At 31.4% G+C, this 22,662-nt stretch overlaps 1 protein-coding gene across 2 annotated transcripts; it reads left to right on the top strand.

Moving 5' to 3' along the window:
• The first annotated feature begins 4,775 nt into the window (after positions 1-4,775).
• On the top strand, positions 4,776-22,219 carry LOC132739131 (acyl-coenzyme A thioesterase 9, mitochondrial-like). Of its 2 annotated transcripts, XM_060726786.1 has the most exons (14): positions 4,776-4,878; positions 5,401-5,542; positions 6,324-6,369; positions 7,852-8,045; positions 9,773-9,862; positions 10,889-10,992; positions 11,287-11,360; positions 12,926-12,993; positions 15,196-15,307; positions 17,664-17,754; positions 17,987-18,072; positions 19,397-19,484; positions 20,546-20,699; positions 21,779-22,219. In XM_060726786.1, exons 2-14 carry the CDS (start codon positions 5,416-5,418, stop codon positions 21,820-21,822), a joined length of 1,278 nt encoding a protein of 425 aa, XP_060582769.1. In that variant the 5' UTR covers positions 4,776-4,878; positions 5,401-5,415; the 3' UTR covers positions 21,823-22,219. The 2 variants fall into 2 exon arrangements, with proteins under 2 accessions (XP_060582769.1, XP_060582768.1); XM_060726785.1 differs by lacking the exons at positions 9,773-9,862; positions 20,546-20,699; positions 21,779-22,219 and having other exon boundaries at positions 19,397-19,562.
• The last annotated feature ends 443 nt before the right edge of the window (positions 22,220-22,662 follow it).

Raw genomic sequence — 22,662 nt, 5'->3', positions numbered from 1 at the left:
TGACTTATTTTATAAATATGGAAACAATTTAAAATACAGTAAAATCACTATGAAAGGTCTTGCAAAAGCACATACAAATGCATGATTATGGACGGCCAGGCTGTTACGAAACATATATATTTCCGCGACAAAGAGATATTGTTTTTATTGTTTTTCATATCATATATATTTGTAATGGTCTCAGAAAGTAATTATTATGCATGTCTAGTATACGTCACTTGTTTAAGGCAGCAAGGCTCCCACTTTCAGGATGTTATGCTTCAATCTTTAGACTGTAGCGTGCTACGAAGCTATTTTTTCCGTGCCCCAGAGATATTTTTCATATCAAATATGCTTCTAATGTTCTCCGAAAGTGATTATACGAATGCATTTTTCGGCTGTTTCGGTATGTCTAGTAGATGTCACATTCTTTAGGCTGCAAACTTCAGGCTATATAAGGCTGCCAACTTCACGAACACGTAGTTATGTAGATCTATTTGAATCAACATATGTGACTATTAATTGTTAATGTTTGCTTATCCTAATCATTTGCATTTAACGATTATCAAATAAACATATTAGAAGTAATTGTTGAAATAGTTGATATTCTTAATCTTAACTTGGTCAAAGGTCTTGCGTTTCTTTCACTTTTCCAGTACCTGATCGATTCAAACCGCATACTCGTGACATTTAATATGAAAATAGAGAGAAATAAAGAATCCCTAAAGAACTCACAAAACGACAAAATTGAAAATGTTGCGGGCTCGGTTTGATTTAGCCTATACGGACGGAAATGGAAAGTGCAAGTTACCATCCACACCCCCTAGCACCGGTTTAAGCAGTATTAAACCTTAGTATTATTTACAATAAAAAATTAATTGTTCACCAGACCAGTACTTTGAAACAATTGTCCTGTTACACACAAAATACTCAATAAAAGAATTATACAACTAATAAGTCAAGTCAAGTCAAGTCAAATATTTTATTGGCAAAAACAAATACATGTTCATCGCCAAGTTACCTAGGCGGTTATAACATATTTACATACAAGGTTAGCTTTTAAAAAAGCTAGTGGCGACTCGCTTCGTAATTTTTCTCCAGGGGTATGTTTAAATGTAAAAAAAATGTAAATAAGACTTAAACATATTTTCCCTAAGCATTTTAATAAAAATTATGTCCACTTCATCTTGGTTTGTGAAATATGATGTAGATACATGAACAAAATTTTAAAGTGGTCAACAAGGCAATACCACATGCCAAATATTTAAGGTTTAGGCATTTATAAGGTATAAACGTGTGCGTATGTGTTTCTATATAAGACGTGTCCTTGACCTATGTGTAGAAATATATGAACAACTATGAAAGAGGACTTCTTTAGTGTGGTTAATGTGCAGTCTTTGGTTTCATAGATATCATTTAAAGAGAAACTAAATTACACATTAGGGACAACAGATGCATAGGGATCCCAATTCCTGTTTATGCTCACCAGAGCACAACTTGCTCATAGTGAGCATAAAAGGGAATTATATAGTTAGAGGGCTTGGTATAATGATTATCTCCTGTACAAAGATTCAACGACAATACAATAATCAACACAAATATAGTTTATTCCTTTTCCCTCTATATCTAATACTATCCCGGATCCCGGGCGTCCCGGATCCCGGGATTTTCCCCCACCCTAAATACCGGAAAGGATAAAATGACCGGAAAAAAGAAAAAGAAAAAAATGCACAGAACCAGATGAACACTTATATCAATTTACCAAACGAAAACTTACTACAGAGAAAACAGGTGAAATCGCTAAATAAAAAGTCAGTGTAAATATGATTTATTGAAAAGAATTCATGAAAACAAACATTTTATTCATCATTATATCTTTGCGCTCAAAGCAATACTTGCTGCTTTTTAAAAATGGCGTGAAAATTGAAGGTTTTTTGACGCTATGTAAGATTAAATTTGATTGGCTTAATAATTTTGGATTCCGGCCCTGACAGATAAATTTTGTAGAAAGCTGGAAGCCAAGCTTCGATTAAATTTTTGGATGAATTCGGAGTTTTAGGTTGTTTCTCAGTAAAATCCTAACGTAATACCGGCTCGCCGTGGCGAGCCGGCAACATAAGAAAAGTTTAATAAACTTAGAATAATTACCTTACCATATCTCTTAATACATTCAATACTCCCGAGTGACAATATTCTTAGTTTAAAAATATATCATTGCAGAATTATATCGACTAGGGGGGACATTTCAGCTTCGTGAATTCACAATTTTAACTTTGTCATTTCACGTTTCACATTTCACGATTTCAACTTCATGATTTCACGATTTCAACTTCACGAATTCACGATTTCAACTACATGAATTTACGATTTCAACTTCACGAATTCAACTCCGTGAATTCATATTTTAAACTTCATGATTTTAACTTCACAAATTCAAGATTCTTGGTTGATCAATAACATTCTATATACACCTTCCCTAAATATTTTTCATTAGATCTACCTGCTAACTTGTAACCTCAGTCACTGTAGCTATGATAACGTATGAAACCTTGAATTCATGAAGTTAAGTCGGGAAGTTCAAAACGTGAATTCATGATGTTGAATTCATGAAATTCAAATCGAGAATTCATGAAGTTGAAATCGTGAATTCGTGAAGGTAAACCCGAGAATTAAAGAAGTTGGAATGTTATCACCGGTCATTCTTTCTGAGGCGCCAGATTTACTACTTACGACTTAGGCACTGGACCGTGTCAACGGTATGAAACATGTATATCTTAGGCAAGGGGATAGCAGGCCAATCAACCTCCATCTGTAACAAAATATGTTCCTTTATAAATAATGATTTACTTAAGGTTATAAAAACAAACATACACAATACAATCACTTACCTTCAGGTAATATACATGTAAGTCAATGATCATTAGATGAAAGCAATTTATAACACATAAAGAGAATTAGTTGTAACAAAATATACTCCTTTATTAAGTATAGATAATGATTTATTTAAGGTTATATAGACCAAACGTACACAAAACAACCTTATATTGGTATCTAAGTTTGCAAAATGCATTGACTACACGATGTTTTAAAAGATATTGGATTGCTGTCAAAAAAAAATATTTTTTCACGTGTGTAAGTAACCTAAAAGTAAAAGTTGCAGATATTTGGATAGACCTATTTGAATATTTTAACAGAACTCCATTCCAGTCGACTCCATTAGACGTTATGCCAGACCAATGCAGTCTTGAACATTGACAAATGGGTGCAACAGATACTGATTAATTGTCTCTACTAGACATCACAATTCTGTAATTTTAATTTTTCACCTTTCACGTTTTACACGTAAGAAAAATCTGATAATTATCAAGTTTCATTAAAAAGAAAAATGCATTTCTATAAATTTCGAAGCCAAATTTGCCAGTATTTTGCTCAGCATACAGAATTTCCTATAACCAACGTAAATATGGTCAAATACATTGCTGAAATACTATCAACAGGTAACCTTGGACTCACTAGTTAAAAAATTTCATTTTCGAAAAAAAATCTACCTCGTAAGTTCGTAAGTCTTTTCATGAAAATTTTACAGACGATCAAACTTTTTTTTGGATCGAAAATGCTGACATCGCATGCAGAAATGTATTTTCAATGATGTCGTTTAATAAAGGCCAAATCACAGACGTTCTTAAAATGAGTAACACTCTGACAGAAAAAAGATCACTCTCGTAATAGTTTTTCTTTCCTTTGCAATACGAGACTTTTAACTATATATCGTTTGTAATATTTTCTTTAGATAAAAAAGTAATTTTTGCGTTAGATGCTAAATAAATTCAGGTACGTATATTAATATACGTACCTGATAAATTGTATAAAAAGTATAATTGTTATACCTGTACTGTGATTTGTACTGAATTTGCTTTTTTCTCTTGAAGAAGTCAACTATAAAAATTAGAAGTATTAAATAATACTGTGGATATGATTTTGATCTTCATAAAAACAATACACCACCTTACAGACTGCCATGAGCCGTTTTCCAGGGAACTGGAATTCAAATTGGCAGGTTTAAATGGGAACAAAACTTTCCTGCTGGAGAGGAAGTGTTTGTCATTGACTGTTTTGTGAACTTACCGGTATATTAATATTTATTTCAGCTTCTAATCACCACTGGTGTCATTTCAGGAATAGGCAGAGTACATGTTTGCCTTTCTTTCAATCTGAAAAGTTTCAAAAATTCATTTTAACCAGCTTTTGGATCTCGATAAAAAAATATGAATATTGAAACTGGGACAAAAAATATTTCGAGAATCTTTCCATCTGATAACATCTGTATTCTATAGTCTTCGTAACCTCTAGCTGATACCTTCTAAAACCACATTTTGTTTAGTTTTGTCCATTGTTTTCTTATTTTTAAGTCTCTGTATTAATAGTTCGCCACTGTCACATCACAGTGTGTGGTAATAAAAAACAAACAAAAACAAACAAACAAAAACAACAAAGATAGACGTTTACGGCAAACATTTATTTTTGCCAAAATACGATAGGGCGACAGAAAGGGGTGACAATACGACATAAAAATCGACACGATTTCCCGTTTTATTCCGTCTATATCGTATCTTTGCTTATTTGCTGTTAAACAAAATGAAAAATCATATATTTCTTAGTGTACTGTACTGTACAGTAATAGATATTTTGATAGTTTTTAACAAGAACGTTATTGTCAATATAAACGATATAATCAATAAGTTATAACACGAATTTATAAATCCGTGGTAGCACCATAATTATATTTATGATAAAGGTCCAAGTTCACCGGATACTTAGTACAGTAGTTGGTGAGTTACTTCCCTTTTATCACATTTTCCATCTACCACGAACTGAACAGCTGGACTATATGTCACTCTGGTATGTGTAAACGTTTAGTTTATGTTATAAAAGTAACATATTAAGTAACATGTAAGTTTTGTTAAAACGTTTGCGTAATAACAAGACCGTCAATTTCTTTTTTGAAAAGTGCTTTGCTCGTCTTCTCATGTTATTTTAGTAAAATGTTCCCTCAGTTTAAGTCTTACATATATATTACTGAAATGTCAATAAGTGGCCCATGTTTTTCACTAACTTAACTCAGTATCATGCTGACACTTAAAATCAGCATCTGTACTGATTGAAAGTAGTGTTGGGATCCTGGCCTTTAAAGTATCAAATTACTGTGTCTAATTACAGATCTTATAGTTAACCTAACAGTTTACAGGTTAATATATAAAATCAATTATTTTAAACTGTATGTGGTAAAGTTAATTGTTTTTTAATTATATAACTTTTAACTTGAAATCTAATCAGTTGTTCGTTTAGTAAATAAAGACCTATGACACAAACTACTATCAATTACAAAAATGTGAAAATGGTCAATATCTTTGAATATTTTAGTTGAAGGCAGTCACAATGAAGTCAGTACACATGTTAATAAACCAGGGTAGAAAGTACGGTCAACATTACATTATGTGGAGGAGAAAGTTATGGTCAAATACTGATGGTACACAAGATGGTGTCATTCTCACTATACATGAAAGTATGACTATTTATATATATAATTGATTTATTGTTTAAATACATGTACATATAGATGTATTGTTAAACAAAAGGTAAGGAGTTCTTATGATATTTTATAGAAAATCCATGGCGTTAATTTAAAGTGCCACCTCTGAAGAACACGCTTCTATGAACCAATATCATCTTTACAATAAATTGATCAATGTTCTCAAAGTAGGACATCACAATAACAGCAACAATTCTCAGCAACATCCTAATATAGAATCATTCTGACATTGACACACTGTTGGTAGGTGATGATGAATTTTTATTTTGTTAGCTGCTTCAGCATGGGATTTCACATGGTTAAACATTTCCTCTTCTTAAAGGAATAATAAAATGTTTAATTAATAGATCTTTCAAATAAAATTTATAATTGTCATTATTGCAGGATTTTCGTATGCATGATTATAATGTGCAAAATATTTACAAAAAATGTAAGTCCAGCAATTTTATGTCTACTAAACACTGTAAGACCTTTAGGCATTAGTATTTGCTTAGTATAATAAATGGAGTGATTTTTTTTATTCCAACTGGGTGGCTTGTCCCTTGTAAACTATAATTCCAGCACTCATTCATACATTAGGGTGTCATTACATGTAACAAATAAACATGGTGTTGGTACAAAACAATACAATTTAAAGTTATAAATGTTCCTTTTAAATAATTTATTTATATGTAAAACGTTTTGTAATAATATTTCTCTTTTTTTTCTTCAATTGTTCAAACTTTATGATTATGTGTGTTCAATTTAATTCCAGCACGAGAAAAGTTGAAGAGTTTAGTGGGTGCACAACTGATATGGGGGTAATATATTTTCTTAATTAGCTTCATTGTTTGGTATAGAGCTGTTAATGAATAAGAGGGGTAGAAGTGTAAACTGTCAGATATGTCAGATGTTAGAGCTGTGAAACAGTATTCTGAGGGTCTAAGGTTCGTGTACAAATCAGACTGTACAGTTTTCTCACCCTGTAAAATTTGGTGCCAAACATGGGTTGGTGATGATATTTAGTTCCAGCTGTTTCACATTGTTTTCTAAACTCAAAAGAAATTCTAGGATAAATTTTAATATATTTGGGGAAAATGTTCCAGTATAGAACTATCAACTCATAAATTGGAAGATGCATACTAAGCAGCCTGATAGCTCTGTCAGTACAGTTGTGGAACATAATTTGACAGTTCTGGGTTTGAGTCCTGGTCAATCTTTACTTTTTTGACAAAAATAAAGTTCTAACTCCTTTTTCTTACTCCTTTTCTGATAATAGTTATCACAAAATTATTTTTTATGATCAAGTTTTGCACCAGTCAATTGAAACTCCATTCCTTCAATCTCTGAGGAATAGCCAGGACTTCAGTTTCACAAATTACCCTTGGTTAAGGCAGTCAGAATAAAAAAATTTCCTGCTAAATGCTCCCACACAATGAGTTACTTAGACATATGCGCTATTAGTTTTGGAACAAATTTAAACCACTTCATAACCGCCTACGTGGTTGAGGGATTAGAGTCAATGACTTCTAATCCGGGAGATGCTTTGGTAGTTTAGTACGGAGGAAGGTAGTCTAGTACTGGTGTAACTCTCCAGGAACGATGTTTAGGAAACTACCCGCCTATATGACTGAAATACTGTTGGGAAAAGGCGTAAAATGAAACAAACAAACAAACAAAAAAACAAACAAACTACTGCATTTATCTGGTAGTGCTTTCACAGACAGAGAGTTAAAGCATGGCTCATTTTCACAGCTTTACCCTACATTGATCTTAAAGTTGAGGTTCATGCTAACAGTTAGTTTAAACATATTTTATTTCTCAGAATATATATACATGATACAATTTACAATATACAGAGAGCAATTCAAATATTCTTAAAAAAACAGGATTAGAATGAAATTCTTCTCCCAACAGTTGACAGGCAAATAATAAAAACATGCCGTATCAAACTATTTAATATCTTAGTATTCAAAAATGAAAATACCTTTTATTCCATTAATATTAGATAGATAATTTAATTGCATCAAGAAACTTGAAGACAGATTTAGTGAATGTGTAAATGTAAATAAGTTACCATTTGTTTCAGTAACAACCTGTTACATTATTGTACAAATCAATAATAATATATGTTTACATAATTACTGGATGTTTATATTTTTAGATACAATATTTTAGTGTTTTACATCTTTAATGCATTTCCACAATGATATATGTTAGGGCCTTGCATTAAGTTTGTATGTAGATATTGATAATGATATGTCGATTTACATGTACCATGATATAATGAAGTATATTTTTAGATCATCAACAGAAAAGCAAGATGTGTTACCTGTTGCCTCAAGTCAAGATGAACTACCTGTCCGTTCAATGTCTGACAGTTTTAGGAAAGCTATAATTCCTCTAGGATCTAATCCAAGGTTGAAGGAGAAGTATACTAACTACTATAATGGTATCAGGTTTGGGAGAATTCTTGAAGATCTTGATACATTTGCAGGTAAGTTGTTCTCGTTATCTTTGTATGATTTAAGTTTTAGCACTTCCATGCATGATTTTTTGTGTTTCAGTATTGGCTCATTTACACAAGGTACAAATGTATATGAATTCAATATTGGCTCATTTACATAAGGTATATGACTTCAATATTGGCTCATTAACACAAGGTATATGACTTCAATATTGGCTCATTTACATAAGGTATATGACTTCAATATTGGCTCATTTACACAAGGTACAAATGTATATGAATTCAATATTGGCTCATTTACACAAGGTACAAATGTATATGACTTCAATATTGGCTCATTTACACAAGGTACAAATGTATATGAATTCAATATTGGCTCATTTACACAAGGTATAAATGTATATGACTTCAATATTGGCTCATTTACACAAGGTACAAATGTATATGACTTCAATATTGGCTCATTTACACAAGGTACAAATGTATATGACTTCAATATTGGCTCATTTACACAAGGTACAAATGTATATGAACTTCAATATTGGCTCATTTACACAAGGTACAAATGTATATGACTTCAATATTGGCTCATTTAACAAAGTACAAAGGTATATGACTTCAATATTGGCTCATTTACACAAGGTACAAATGTATATGACTTCAATATTGGCTCATTTACACAAGGTACAAATGTATATGACTTCAATATTGGCTCATTTACACAAGGTATAAATGTATATGACTTCAAATATTGGCTCATTTACACAAGGTACAAATGTATATATTGACTTCAATATTGGCTCATTTACACAAGGTACAAATGTATATGAATTCAATATTGGCTCATTTACACAAGGTACAAATGTATATGACTTCAATATTGGCTCATTTACACAAGGTACAAATGTATATGACTTCAATATTGGCTCATTTACACAAGGTATAAATGTATATGAATTCAATATTGGCTCATTTACACAAGGTATAAATGTATATGACTTCAATATTGGCTCTTTTACACAAGGTATAAATGTATATGAATTAAATATTGGCTCATTTACACAAAGTACAAATGTATATGACTTCAATATTGGCTCATTTACACAAGGTACAAATGTATATGACTTCAATAATGGCTCATTTACATAAGGTATATGAAATCAGTACTGGTTCATTTACAAGAAGTATACGAATTAAATATTAGCTCATTTACATTTACAAAAAGTATATGAATTTAGTATTGGCTCATTTAAATAAGGTATATGTTTATGTATTTAATATTTGGTTAACTAACATGTAGATCAATTATCTACATTATGTAAGGGAAGTAGAAAAACACATCAATTATTGTATAATTTCTGTTTAATTGGAAGCTTAATTTTACTCATGGTGCAGTTTTGATTACCACACTAAATATCTTTAATAGACTTGTCCATCTTTTGATCTGGACAAACCATTCATCAATTTTCGGGAAAATTTCAAAATATGTAGTGGCTATCAGTTATACAGCATTTAACATGTTATTTCAGTGGATATCAGTTATACAGCATTAAACATGTTATTTCAGTGGCTATCAGTTATACAGCATTTAACATGTTATTTCAGTGGCTATCAGTTATACAGCATTTAACATGTTATTTCAGTGGCTATCAGTTATACAGCATTTAACATGTTATTTCAGTGGCTATCAGTTATACAGCATTAAACATGTTATTTCAGTGGCTATCAGTTATACAGCATTAAACATGTTATTTCAGTGGCTATCAGTTATACACATACAATGGACTCATGTGATGCTGACAAGAAATCCCCTTTGAGTATTGTTACAGCACTTGTTGATAGAATAGGTAAACACATACATGTACAATCCTTTTACAGTTTGGTAGCCATAATAATATACATGTACAGTCACTTTATGTTTTCAAGCAAATAAGATTAATTAGGACACTTGTCACTACTGACTGTATAATAAGATGTTTTAAACATAATGTACACAATGTATTATTTTTGACTCATTTCTGATGAAGACTTGAAAAATATTGTTTATGTAGTAAAGTTCATAATGTGATTTTCACAAGTGCATAGAAAAAAAGCAAAAATATAAGCCATCTAAAATTTCATCAACCCATGTTCCTATATAAGCGAACATATTAGCCATTTAAAATTTCATCAACCGATGCTGTGACAGGGCAAATAGCACAGAAAGATTTTTTTTTAATTATCTCCATCATTTATTTTTTTAGCTCACCACAGCCGAAGGCTCATGGTGAGCTATTAGTATCAAATGGGGATGCTCCGTCGTCCCTTGTCATGCGTCAACAATCGTCTTCTTTTTTGAAACTACTAAGCAGATTTACTTCAAATTTGGTCTGAAGCATCCTTGTGACAGTCACACTTGAATTTGCTCATGTCATTTCAATTGGCCCCTTTTAGGGGTCAGCAAACCTAAAGATAGAAAAACCTTTAAACATCTTCTTCTACAGAACTAATTGATGGATGATCACTAAACTTTGTCTGTAGCATTCTTGGGTAGTCTTTTATCAAATTTACTCATATTAATTTGATTGGCCCCTTTTAGGGGCCGCTAAAGCTAAAAATAGAAAAAAACCTTTAAACGTCTATTTCTACAGAACTAATTCATAGATGATCACCAAACTTTGTCTGTAGCATTCTGTAGCTTACTCTAACCACTAGGACATCACTCCTCTTTCTGAGTCTTTAAAATGTTCCTTATCTTTTTCAGTATTTTAAATGACTGCTAGAGGGAATCCATTATTGTAGAAACAGACTAACAAGTACATGTGTTAAGTCTTACCAAGCATTATTAAGATTGTCTGATAGTTAATGGATAGTTTTTGACTTGTTTCTTGCAGAATTAAGCCAAGATGGTATAGTGCCTGATAAAGATATAAAGATGTCTGGTAAAGTAACATGGGCTGGTAAAACCTCAATGGAAATCACAATGGAGCTGGAACAGGTTTTTATTGTATATTTTGTTTAGCCTCAAACTGTTCCACTTAGTAAAATACATGGGGGTATCATTCTAAGTTTTTCATTCATATGATGAATGAGGTAATAAGGGTGCAAATTTTTTGAATTTTTATTAAGTTTTAAATTCATAGTAGGGCAAGTATGTAACATGAATATAGAAGTGCAGGAGAAAATCTGGAGATTTTGTTTGATAAGAATAGTTTTATTTTACATATAATACTCTAATTTTCTGTTTCAAACACCCACACTTATGAAAAATATCATTATATATTTATTGTAGGAGATTGACAATGAATGGAAAAGAATTCTTGATGCTAAGTTTCTTATGGTTGCTAGGAACCCTGTAACTAAAAGGTCAGTGTTTTCTTACAAGCAATGGAAATTTTTTTTTTTCACACAAAATACCTTATATAACCATTGTAAGATATGACAAGTAAGGTCCCCAAGTTAACATGTTTAAATGAGCTGTGCCATGACAAAACCAACATAATGGGTTTGCGACCAGCGAACAGCATGGATCCTGATCAGACTGCGCAGATTTCCATTGCTTGTAAGAAAACAAATGTATTTGTTTTGATTTTCATTAGTAAACATTTACAATATTTGTGACAAGGTTTACTGATAAGAATATCTTACTTATAACCTGTTATAGTTATTGAAACTCCATAGCACTCGGTCCAACACCAACAGTGCAACGTTTCATAAAATAGAGAATATAACATGTTTATTTCTCCGAACACCAACAGTGCATAATTTCCACTTAATGCCTTGTTAAAAGCGTGAAATAGTCAATCAGTGCTGTCTGAGACAAATGAAGAATGTAAGTGTAGCCAAACCTTCTATATAAATGACGCTGTAATTGGCTAATGATAGTCAGCAGCCCGTTAAACTGCTCGGATCTTTATATACTTTTTTGGCAAAATAAACTTTTCTTTGATATTTCAAGAGCTAAATTGGGAAATAAAGCAGAAAAATTGGCTTAACTCCCTCTGGTAAGCCCTGTGTAGAATGTTTATTTGTATTTCAAATAAATAGTTAGTATTCAAAGTGGCAACTTGAATACTAGATAAAGTATGACACCATAAAGTACCACCATTTAAATGGTATAGTTTCAGTTATTAGCATTCATGTAATCGTTTACAAAAATTGTAAAACTGGGAGCCTAAGTCACAAGAAGTGTTTATATACATGTAGTTAATTAAAATAATGTTAGTTTTTGCCAATTCAAATTGTCATGGTTTTATTTCTGATTAAATTGTATCATTGTTACCAATTTTTTAAACAAAAACCTCAAAAGTAGTTGTTTTTTGTAAAATATGTGAGCTGTTTATCATCTATATTTTTATGCCCTCGGCGGGTGGCATATTAAAATTGCACCGTCCGTCTGTCTCTCTCTCCGTCTGTGCATTTATTCATTCATGTCTAGGCTGTAACTTTGTCATCCATGGAGGGATATTGAAATAGCTTGGCACAAATGTCTACCACATTAAGATGATGTGTCGCATCCAAGACCCATGTCCCAAGGTGTTAAGTTTGCTACAAATAGCACTTCATTTCTCAAGAAAAATATGAAGTTACTTTATAGTTACTTTAATTCTCTTTTCTTTTCATAATACCTTTCTGCAATGCTTAAGAAACCTTTAACACCTTACATGTAAATTCCCAATTTAAGCTAAGATTCCAAAACCTAAGGGGTCATGCTTCCAAAAATATAGGAAGAATGGTACCATGGTTTTCAAAGTTACATTGTATACTGTTGGCTAACTAACTTTAAATTGCCATTGTGAGATACCTAACAGTGAATATCAACAGTTCCAAAAATGAAGCTGGAAATGTCTTAAGATTAGGTTAACTGTCTAAGATAATCACTTTGTGCATTTCATTCATTGTAAAATGTTTATGACAATTATGTTTTACAGCTCAGCTGTGATAAATAAGCTACAACCCAATACTACAGAGGAGGAAAGGCTATTTAAATTAGGAGAAGGTATGTTTTTCTACCTTTAACCATTGAAAATTTGTTCTTGATATGTTTGTCTTGAATTATTCGGACAAAGATACTTTTGCATGTGTGTTATTCATTTATTGTGTTATAAGGATATTTTTTTCAGGTATTCTTATTATGAAAATAAAACTCTATTTTGTTCATTTTTTCATGTTGTCCAATTTCCTTTTAATATGCCAACAAGCACTAAATTAACAGATGGAAAGCATAGATGTTTTTCTTGTTGTTTTTTTTACATTTGAAACCCTCTCTAAATCTTGTAAATGTTCAAACCATAACGAAGAACCTGTTATAATTTATAGTTCATTATTGTACTTTTTCACAGAAAGAATGCAGTCAGAATAATGTAATTTACATAAGATGTTTATTTTATGTAAAAATATTCTAAATTTTTAATCCACAACACAATATCCATCAGTAACAGCTGGCAAGTTACCTTACTTGAACCTAAAATAATCCACAACACAATATCTGTCAGTAAAGACTGGCAAGTTGTTATTTTACCATAAATGAGCCTGAAATAATCCACAACACAACATCTGTCAGTAAAGAGTGGCAAGTTGTTATTTTACCATACATGAACCTGAAATAATCCACAACACAATATCTGTCAGTAAAGAGTGGCAAGTTATCATTTTTCCTTACATGAACCTGAAATAATCCACAACACAATATCTGTCAGTAAAGACTGGCAAGTTATCATTTTTCCTTACATGAACCTGAAATAATCCACAACACAATATCTGTCAGTAAAGAGTGGCAAGTTGTCATTATTCCTTACATGAACCTGAAATAATCCACTACACAATATCTGTCGGTAAAGACTGGCAAGTTGTCATTTTTCCTTACATGAACCTGAAATAATCCACAACACAATATCTGTCAGTAAAGAGTGGCAAGTTGTCATTATTCCTTACATGAACCTGAAATAATCCACAACACAATATCTGTCAGTAAAGAGTGGCAAGTTGTCATTTTTCCTTACATGAACCTGAAATAATGACAACACAATATCTGTCAGTAAAGAGTGGCAAGTTGTTATTTTACCATACATGAACCTGAAATAATCCACAACACAATATCTGTCATTAAAGACTTGCAAGTTGTCATTTTTCCTTACATGAACTTGAAATAATCAACAACACAATATCTGTCAGAAAAGAGTGGCAAGTTATCATTTTTCCTTACATGAACCTGAAATAATCCACAACACAATATCTGTCAGTAAAGGCTGGAAAGTTGTCATTTTACCATACATGAACCTGAAATAATCCATAACACAATATCTGTCAGAAAAGAGTGGAAAGTTGTCATTTTTCCTTACATGAACCTGAAATAATCCACAACACAATATCTGTCAGAAAAGAGTGGCAAGTTGTCATTTTTCCTTACATGAACCTGAAATAATCCACAACACAATATCTGTCAGTAAAGAGTGGCAAGTTGATATTTTACCATACATGAACCTGAAATAATCCACAACACAATATCTGTCGGTAAAGTGTGGCAAGTTGTCATTTTTCCTTACATGAACCTGAAATAATCCACAACACAGTATCTGTCGTTAAAGACTGGCAAGTTGTTATTTTTCCTTACATGAACCTGAAATAATCCACAGCACAATATCTGTCAGTAAAAAGTGGCAAGTTGATATTTTACCATACATGAACCTGAAATAATCCACAACACAATATCTGTCAGAAAAGACTGGCAAGTTGTTATTTTACCATAGATGAACCTGAAATAATCCATAACACAATATCTGTCAGTAAAGGCTGGCAAGTTGTCATTTTTCCTTACTATACCTGAAATAATCCACAACACAATATCTGTCAGTAAAGGCTGGCAAGTTGTTATTTTTCCTTACATGAACCTGAAATAATCCACAACACAATATCTGTCAGTAAAGACTGGCAAGTTGTCATTTTACCATACATGAACCTGAAATAATCCACAACACAATATCTGTCAGTAAAGGCTGGCAAGTTGTCATTTTTCCTTACATGAACCTGAAATAATCCACAACACAATATCTGTCAGTAAAGGCTGGCAAGTTGTCATTTTAACATACATGAATCTTAAGTAATACACAACACAATATCCATCAGTAAAGGTGCTCATTTTCCAGAAATGATTTAAAGTGTAATAAAACCAAACAACATCAAAGTTATGTTTATATTATAGAATGTAAAGCAAAGCGTATGTTGGAGAGTAAGAAGACATTGTTAAAGGAGGCACCAGATGAAGAGGAGAGACTGTTAATTCACAATCTGTTTCTAGAGACAATGGACCCAAAGTAAGCTTTTCATTATCAAGTATATATCTTTTTCCATGTATTTCTTTATTGATATGTTACAAGCTCTAAATTTCATAAAAAATACTGTTATATTTGATTTCTAGATTTTATGCACCCTAATGCCATTGTTATATTTGATTTCTAGATTTTAAGCACCCTAATGCCATTGTTATATTTGATTTCTAGATTTTATGCACCCTAATGCCATTGTTATATTTGATTTCTAGATTTTATGCACTAAAATGCCATTGTTATATTTGATTTCTAGATTTTATGCACCCTAATGCCATTGTTATATTTGATTTCTAGATTTTATGCACCCTAATGCCATTGTTATATTTGATTTCTAGATTTTATACACCCTAATGCCATTGTTATATTTGATTTCTAGATTTTAAGCACCCTAATGCCATTGTTATATTTGATTTCTAGATTTTAAGCACCCTAATGCCATTGTTATATTTGATTTCTAGATTTTAAGCACCCTAATGCCACTGTTATATTTGATTTCTAGATTTTAAGCACCCTAATGCCATTGTTATATTTGACTAAAATACCATAGAATGAGTGTACATATTACTGGACTTTTAACCAGAACATATCTGTATGGTAGTGAGACCCCAGTTTGAATGGAGTTGTTGTTATGACAGCCCATGTCTCTTCATATCTTATCTTATAATTTGTATATATACAGCAAATAGTTCTTCTTTGAGGTTAAAGTTGTACAGATGTTACAGATGAGGTCACAAACTTCTAAAAAGTCAAATATAACAATTGAATAATAATAAAATGTCAAATACAACAATTTAATAATAATAAAATGTCAAATACAACAATTTAATAATAATAAATGTCAAATACAACAATTTAATAATAATAAAATGTCAAATACAACAATTCAATAATAATAAAATGTCAAATACAACAATTTAATAATAATAAAAAGTCAAATACAACAATTTAATAATAATAAAATGTCAAATACAACAATTTAATAATAATAAAATGTCAAATACAACAATTTAATAATAATTAAATGTCAACTACAACAATTTAATAATAATTAAATGTCAAATACAACAATGCAATAATAATAGTTAAAGATGATTGTGTAACATAATTTGATATCCAGGTGACACTTTGTACGAGGGTTGTCCCAATATTCTGTGACAAGATTGATTAAAAGCTAAATGAAAGAGGTATGAATTTGATATTTTAATATGTTATAAACCCATATAATTTAAACATTTTCACAAATTTTCATAGATTATTATCAACAAACAACAAAAATATGCAATAAACACTATGGCAACTAACTGAATCGCGGCGCACGTCCAACGTCAAAGACGGCGTTAAATCTATATAAGGCGCCTTTCTCAAATACTCTTAATGGCTTTCAACGCAATAATGGTACCCATAAATCGTCAATTTCTGACTTAAATCATGTGGTTGTTAATGTCTGTTGAATGTTTGGATGGCATACATTAATTTTTGCTATACGCGAACTTCCGGTTCCGTTACTCCTGTTTTTAGCTGTAGGAAATAGGCGACGAAGATCGGTCTTCCTATCCGTGTTTTGCTTATTTTCGCTTTTTGTAGCGCAAAACTCTGGTTCCGTTCATGCCTTTTGTACACAAATGCTCAGAATATGTTGCTAAACTGTTATATTTGGTATATTTGTTGAAAATCGTTACATGTGTCATCTCGAAATAGTCATGAAACCTGAGTGACCTGTTCACTGCGCCGCAAATTCTTCGAACGTCGCCACTTTAACTTTCCTATTTTATATGAGATATTTTCATTTATTCGTATCTTTTTCGTTTTTAAAGTTATTTAACTAAAATTTTCAGAGATGATTTAAACATAGCAGCAGAGGAAGTCAACGTGACATTGTGCAGACACATCATCAGATATTTGAAATATACGTAATTAATTTCAGCCTATTCATAACAAAATGTAAATTATTTGACGTGCGCCGGCAACTGAAACCAATGTCGTTAATACTGAAAATTTCTAAGTAACTAGGGTAATTTTTTTGTAAATGATTTGTTGTAATGTTAAATAATAAACTTAACGGTTATATGTGTGAATTATTTTCTGTTGGCGTTAAAAATGAACCGGCTATAAAGTTTGTCACGGACTTTTGGGACAACCCTCGTATGTTTGATACAAATTCTAACAGATTTGTATGGAGTAAGCGCGGCCTAGGCTACTCTACATATTTTGAAATGTTCAAGATAAGTCTGATGTTAGGATCGTGCCTTGGTCAAGGTAACATCATATATGATTATTTTATAGTTACATTGTATAATGAAAGCAAATATACATAAATAAAATTGATCTGACTTTCCTTTAGTGCCCACACATTTAAAGTGAGGATAAAGCCAGAAAATTCTGCCTGGATGGAAGAGACAATTTTAAAGAACCTTGTGATATGTATGCCAGAGGTATGTTTGTTAAATTTGGCATTCTTATTGAAGATTTGAAAATTGCTTTATAAGATTGGAAAGGAATATTTTGCAACTTCCAAATATTAATATAATTTTTGAGTGATAACGACTGATATTAGTAAATATATTAAATAACACAATAGTTTGATTTTGTTCCAACTTAGTTAGATATGTCATTTGATATAGATATATAGTTTGTAGAATTTTATTTTTATTTTTATCATTTTAGCAAAGAAACTTGTACAACAAAATATTTGGAGGATTCTTGATGAGAAAAGCTTTTGAACTTGCCTTTGCTAATGCTTCTCTTTTCTGGTATGTTCCCCAGTTTGTTGATATTTTTAGTGTTGTGCTTAAGTAAGCTATTTTTACCAGGCTATGTCTGTTGTATGTGGTTCATTGGGTGGGTCTTCAACTTCTGTTTAAAAACCACCTAAGTACTTTGGCCAATGTTGTTAAAACTGAGCAGGAAAGCTTTTTTAAAATGGTTCAAAGAAGTCAACTCCATGTTGACCTCTGGTTGCCATGGCAACTGAAAGAGAGTAATTTTAAATTGTGGTCTTCTCTAAAACTGCAAGGGCTAAAGCTTAGATATTTTGTAGGCCTATGTAACATTGTTTAGTTGGTAGAGACTTAGTTGGTCTCTACCAAATTTGTTCAAATTATAGCCCTGGGGTCAAAATTGGCCGTGCCCCTGTAAAATCTTGAAAAATAACCTCCTCTGAAACCACAAAGGTTAGAGCTTAGATATTTGGCATGAAACATTGTCTAGTGGACCTATACCAAATTTTTTTCTAATTATAGCTCTAGAGTCAAAATTGACCCCACCCTGGGGTTATTGGAGGGTGGGGGTTATATGTATACATGTATAGTTAAAACTAAAACTTTTGTATCAAAAACTGCATGGGGTTTGTTAAAATCATAGCCCTAGGGTCTTTGTTGACAAGTTGACCAGGGGGTCATGTGTTTTCCATATATTATGTATATACCCTCTTTTTATCTCTTGTTAAACAGACTTATATAGGAAAAGGGCTTTTAAATTTCATCTCTTCAGTAACAAAACACCCAAACCCAACATTTTGGTTGTAAGCATTGTCTGAACAACAAAAGTTATATAAAACATGACCCTGTGGTAAAAAACAGTCCTGCCGTCCTGAATTTATTTATCTACTTCTCCATTAATTTAGATGAGCAATATAGGAATGATATCACTATTAGAATAATTAATACTTGTTAAGCACTTAACAAAAAAGTGTAAGTATTGTAAGTATATGTATCTTAATTGAAAGAAGACTTTTGCATTTAGTTAATTAGTACAAAGATATTTGAAGAAAATCACTTTTTATCTCCTGAATATTTAAAAATTTAGAATTGTATTGTTTGTCCGGTGTTTTTTTCTTGTTTATACAACATTATAGACTTAATTGTTGCAGTCCAGATATTTTCATCTAGAGTCTTAAACTGTAGTAACAGTTTTTGCTGCGAAATAAGGTGAACTTACATGACTATGAATTGATTATGAACTATAATTTTATTTTTTTGTTTGATTTAATGTGTGTATTTTATAGTACCATGCTGTTACTATATTTGCATGTCCTTTGCTCTTTGTTAACAATGTTTTAATTTTACATGTACTTAGCAAAAGCCGTCCACACATAGAGGTTGTAGATGATATTGCCTTCAAAAAGTCTGTTGAAGTTGGATCCTTCCTATTTCTTTCTTCCGAGGTAAATATCAGTACATCAATTTTTCCTTGTGTATCAGTTTTTAGCTCACCTGTCACAAAGTGACATGGTGAGCTTTTGTGATCGCTTTTATTCCAGCGTCCGTAAACTTTACTTTAAACGATATCTCCTCATAAACCACTAAGCGAATTTCATCCAAACCTCACAGGAATGTTCCTTTGGAGGTCACCTTTAAAAATTGTTCAAAGAATTTAATTCCATGGAGAACTCTGGTTTGCATGGCAAGCAAAATTAAAAACTTTAAATATCTACTTCTAAAAAATCCAAAGAGCTAGTGCTTAGATATTTGGCATGAAACATGTTCTAGTGAGTGTCTACCAAGTTTATCAAATAAAAGCACTGGGGTCAAATTTGGCCCTGTCCCAGGGGGTCATTGATTTTCCCTATTTGTACATTTTTTAAAAAAAACTTAAAAAATCTTCTTTTAAAAAACCCAAAGAGCTAAACCTCAGATGTTTAGCATGAAAAATCTCCTAATGGGTGTCGACCAAGTTTTTTCAAATAGGAGCCCTGGGGTAAAAATTGGCCCCGCCCCGTGGGTCATTGATTTTCCTTATATGTGTATAGTAAAAACTTAAAAATCTTCTTTTAAAAAACCCAAAGAGCTAGAGTTTAGATGTTTAGCATGAAACATCTTCTAGTGAGGCCTTTACTAGAATTCTTTGAGATTTAACTTTTTAAATGTAATGTCATTTGGTCACATAGTATTTTTATTAGAAACAAATATACAAGTACAGTCATGGTGTCAAGTTGTTTTTCAAAAATGTTTTGCGTACCGCCTGTGTGGTCGAGGGGTTAGAGTCGATGACTTCTAATCCAGTTACCTCTCTGGCGTGGGTTTGATCCCCGGGAGATGCTCTGGTAGTTTAGCACAGAGGAAGGTAGTCTAGTACTGGTGTAACTCTCCAGGAACTATGGTTAGGAAACTACCCACCTATATGACTGAAATACTGTAGGGAAAAGGCGTAAATGAAACAAACAAACAAATCAAAAACGTTTATTATTAGGTTATTTTAGATACTTTTATGTAATCTGTATTTCAGATTGTGTACACTTTAGATACTAGACTTCTGATCAAAGTTCATGCTGAGGTTGTGAACCCATTTGATGAATCAAGGGAAACAACCAATGACTTTTACTTTGTTTTCAACACAAGAGATGTAAAGGTTCGCAGAGTTATCCCCAAAACATATGCAGGTATATAAATCTTCATTCTGTAAAGCCTTCTTACTCAACCCATAGATATCCTTTAACTCCAAGGTGAAACTAAACAAATTCAGTTACTTTAAACTAGAGATTTTGGACATGTATGTTGTGTTTTACAAATACGTTGGTATATAAACATCTAGTTTAATTTATTACTTATAATGAAATGCCAACATGTATGTACAGGTATGTTGAAAAATTCAAGTATGACCTGGATCATTATCTGACCTTGACCATAATAGTCTAATTACTGAAATTTGCTTAAATTGCCATAACTTTGTTATTTACTTACAGATTTGATTCATACTTGCACAAAATAACACATTTGACAAAACAAAAATGTTGAATTAGTCTGATATGACTTTAACCTTTAATTGACCTTGAATGTCAAGGTCAGATTATTAAAATTTGCTTAAATTGTCATAACTTTGTTATTTATTTATGGATTTGATTCAGTCTTGGAGTGGGCAAAAAGCACTTATCACTAAATTGACAAGATGACAAATGTGACCTTAACCTTTGAATGACCTTGACCATCAAGGTCATATATGAAGTTTGAATTATATTTGTTAAAAGAAAATGATCTTTTGTATGAACACTCTGCTATAATAGTCTTCCTCTATAGAAAAATTCAAGCCAGAAAAAATCCAGTGTGGCCCCCACTAGGCAGTTGTTCTTTTTGTTTGTGATTGAAATACTGCTGATAGAGATTGCCAGTGTGTATATCCAACAATAAGGCAATAATAATAATAGGAATATTTCCCAATATGTGAATCCAACATTTAATCAAAACTAGAAAAAGTGGCTCCCAGTATCTACTAGTAAGGGTTATTCCCAATATGTACATTCAACATTAAAGCCATACTCCCAGTTTGTACATCCAACATGAAAGCTTGAATGTTTATATTATATGACTTTATCAGTGTAATAATCCTAAAAAAAGAAATACATGTAGAAATTGAGACTTTAGGTCTATTTGTCTCACATCTTTAAGACCTTTTTGGTAATTGTTGTTAAAAAGGATCAAAATTTTATTCATAAAACTAATCTGCACTTTGTTTTTATTTCAGAATCTATGCTGTACTTGGATGGAAAAAGACATTTTGAACATTGAGTAGTAAAGAACACCCTTCATATACAGTTTGGTCAGTTAAGCTATTGGACCTCCAGTTTCCTAATCAACAATATTATTTTGCTGTAATTAGCTTATCCACCTGTGATATTATTTTATAATTTGTAGTCTATTTTTTCCTCTATTCTGGTTTTATATTGATGAAAATGTTTGATATATTTGTATTACAATATTTATATAAAAATGGACCAACTTTTGTTCATAGTATCTGTATCTGTAAGTTAAAATTGTCTGAAAAGAGCATACCTGTGAACTATACTTTAAAACTTTTTCTTTGAAGTTCAAAGTAATAGAAAACTGTATGTTAACTATTTTCTTACTTTCTTATTTTTGATCAAACAATAACTTTGTTAAAAAAACTGGACTCTTTGAAACAATAATTTCCATATTTGTATATAATTTATGTTAATGTTTTGTTTACCATAACATGTATACATTTTTCATCTTTATATACAACTACTTTGTTTAGATTTCTTTATTTTATTTTTAGCTTTGAATTTATTTAGTAATCATATTTTACTTAAACCCATTTAATGTTTTTCTTTAGATATTAAAACATATCAAAATAAAGTGGAAAGTTTGTTCTTATTCTATCTATAGGTTAAGAATAATTTCTTATGATTGTATAATAGCAGTGAATGAAAATACACATTTTTTTATATTGCATCATTTATTATGTCAGAACCTTCTATAAATATAGGTTTGTGCAAATATTTGCACATTATTTAATTTAACCCATGAAATATGGTAATATATCAGTCAAATATATTTCATATTTTTGAAAAATAAATATGAAATATAAATATGAAAGTGGGCGGAGTC

Source organism: Ruditapes philippinarum, unplaced genomic scaffold, assembly GCF_026571515.1.
Source record: "Ruditapes philippinarum isolate M1 unplaced genomic scaffold, ASM2657151v2 ctg511_1_1_1_1, whole genome shotgun sequence".
In the NCBI taxonomy this organism is placed as follows: domain Eukaryota; kingdom Metazoa; phylum Mollusca; class Bivalvia; order Venerida; family Veneridae; genus Ruditapes; species Ruditapes philippinarum.
This window is presented reverse-complemented; position numbering and strand designations above follow the sequence as displayed.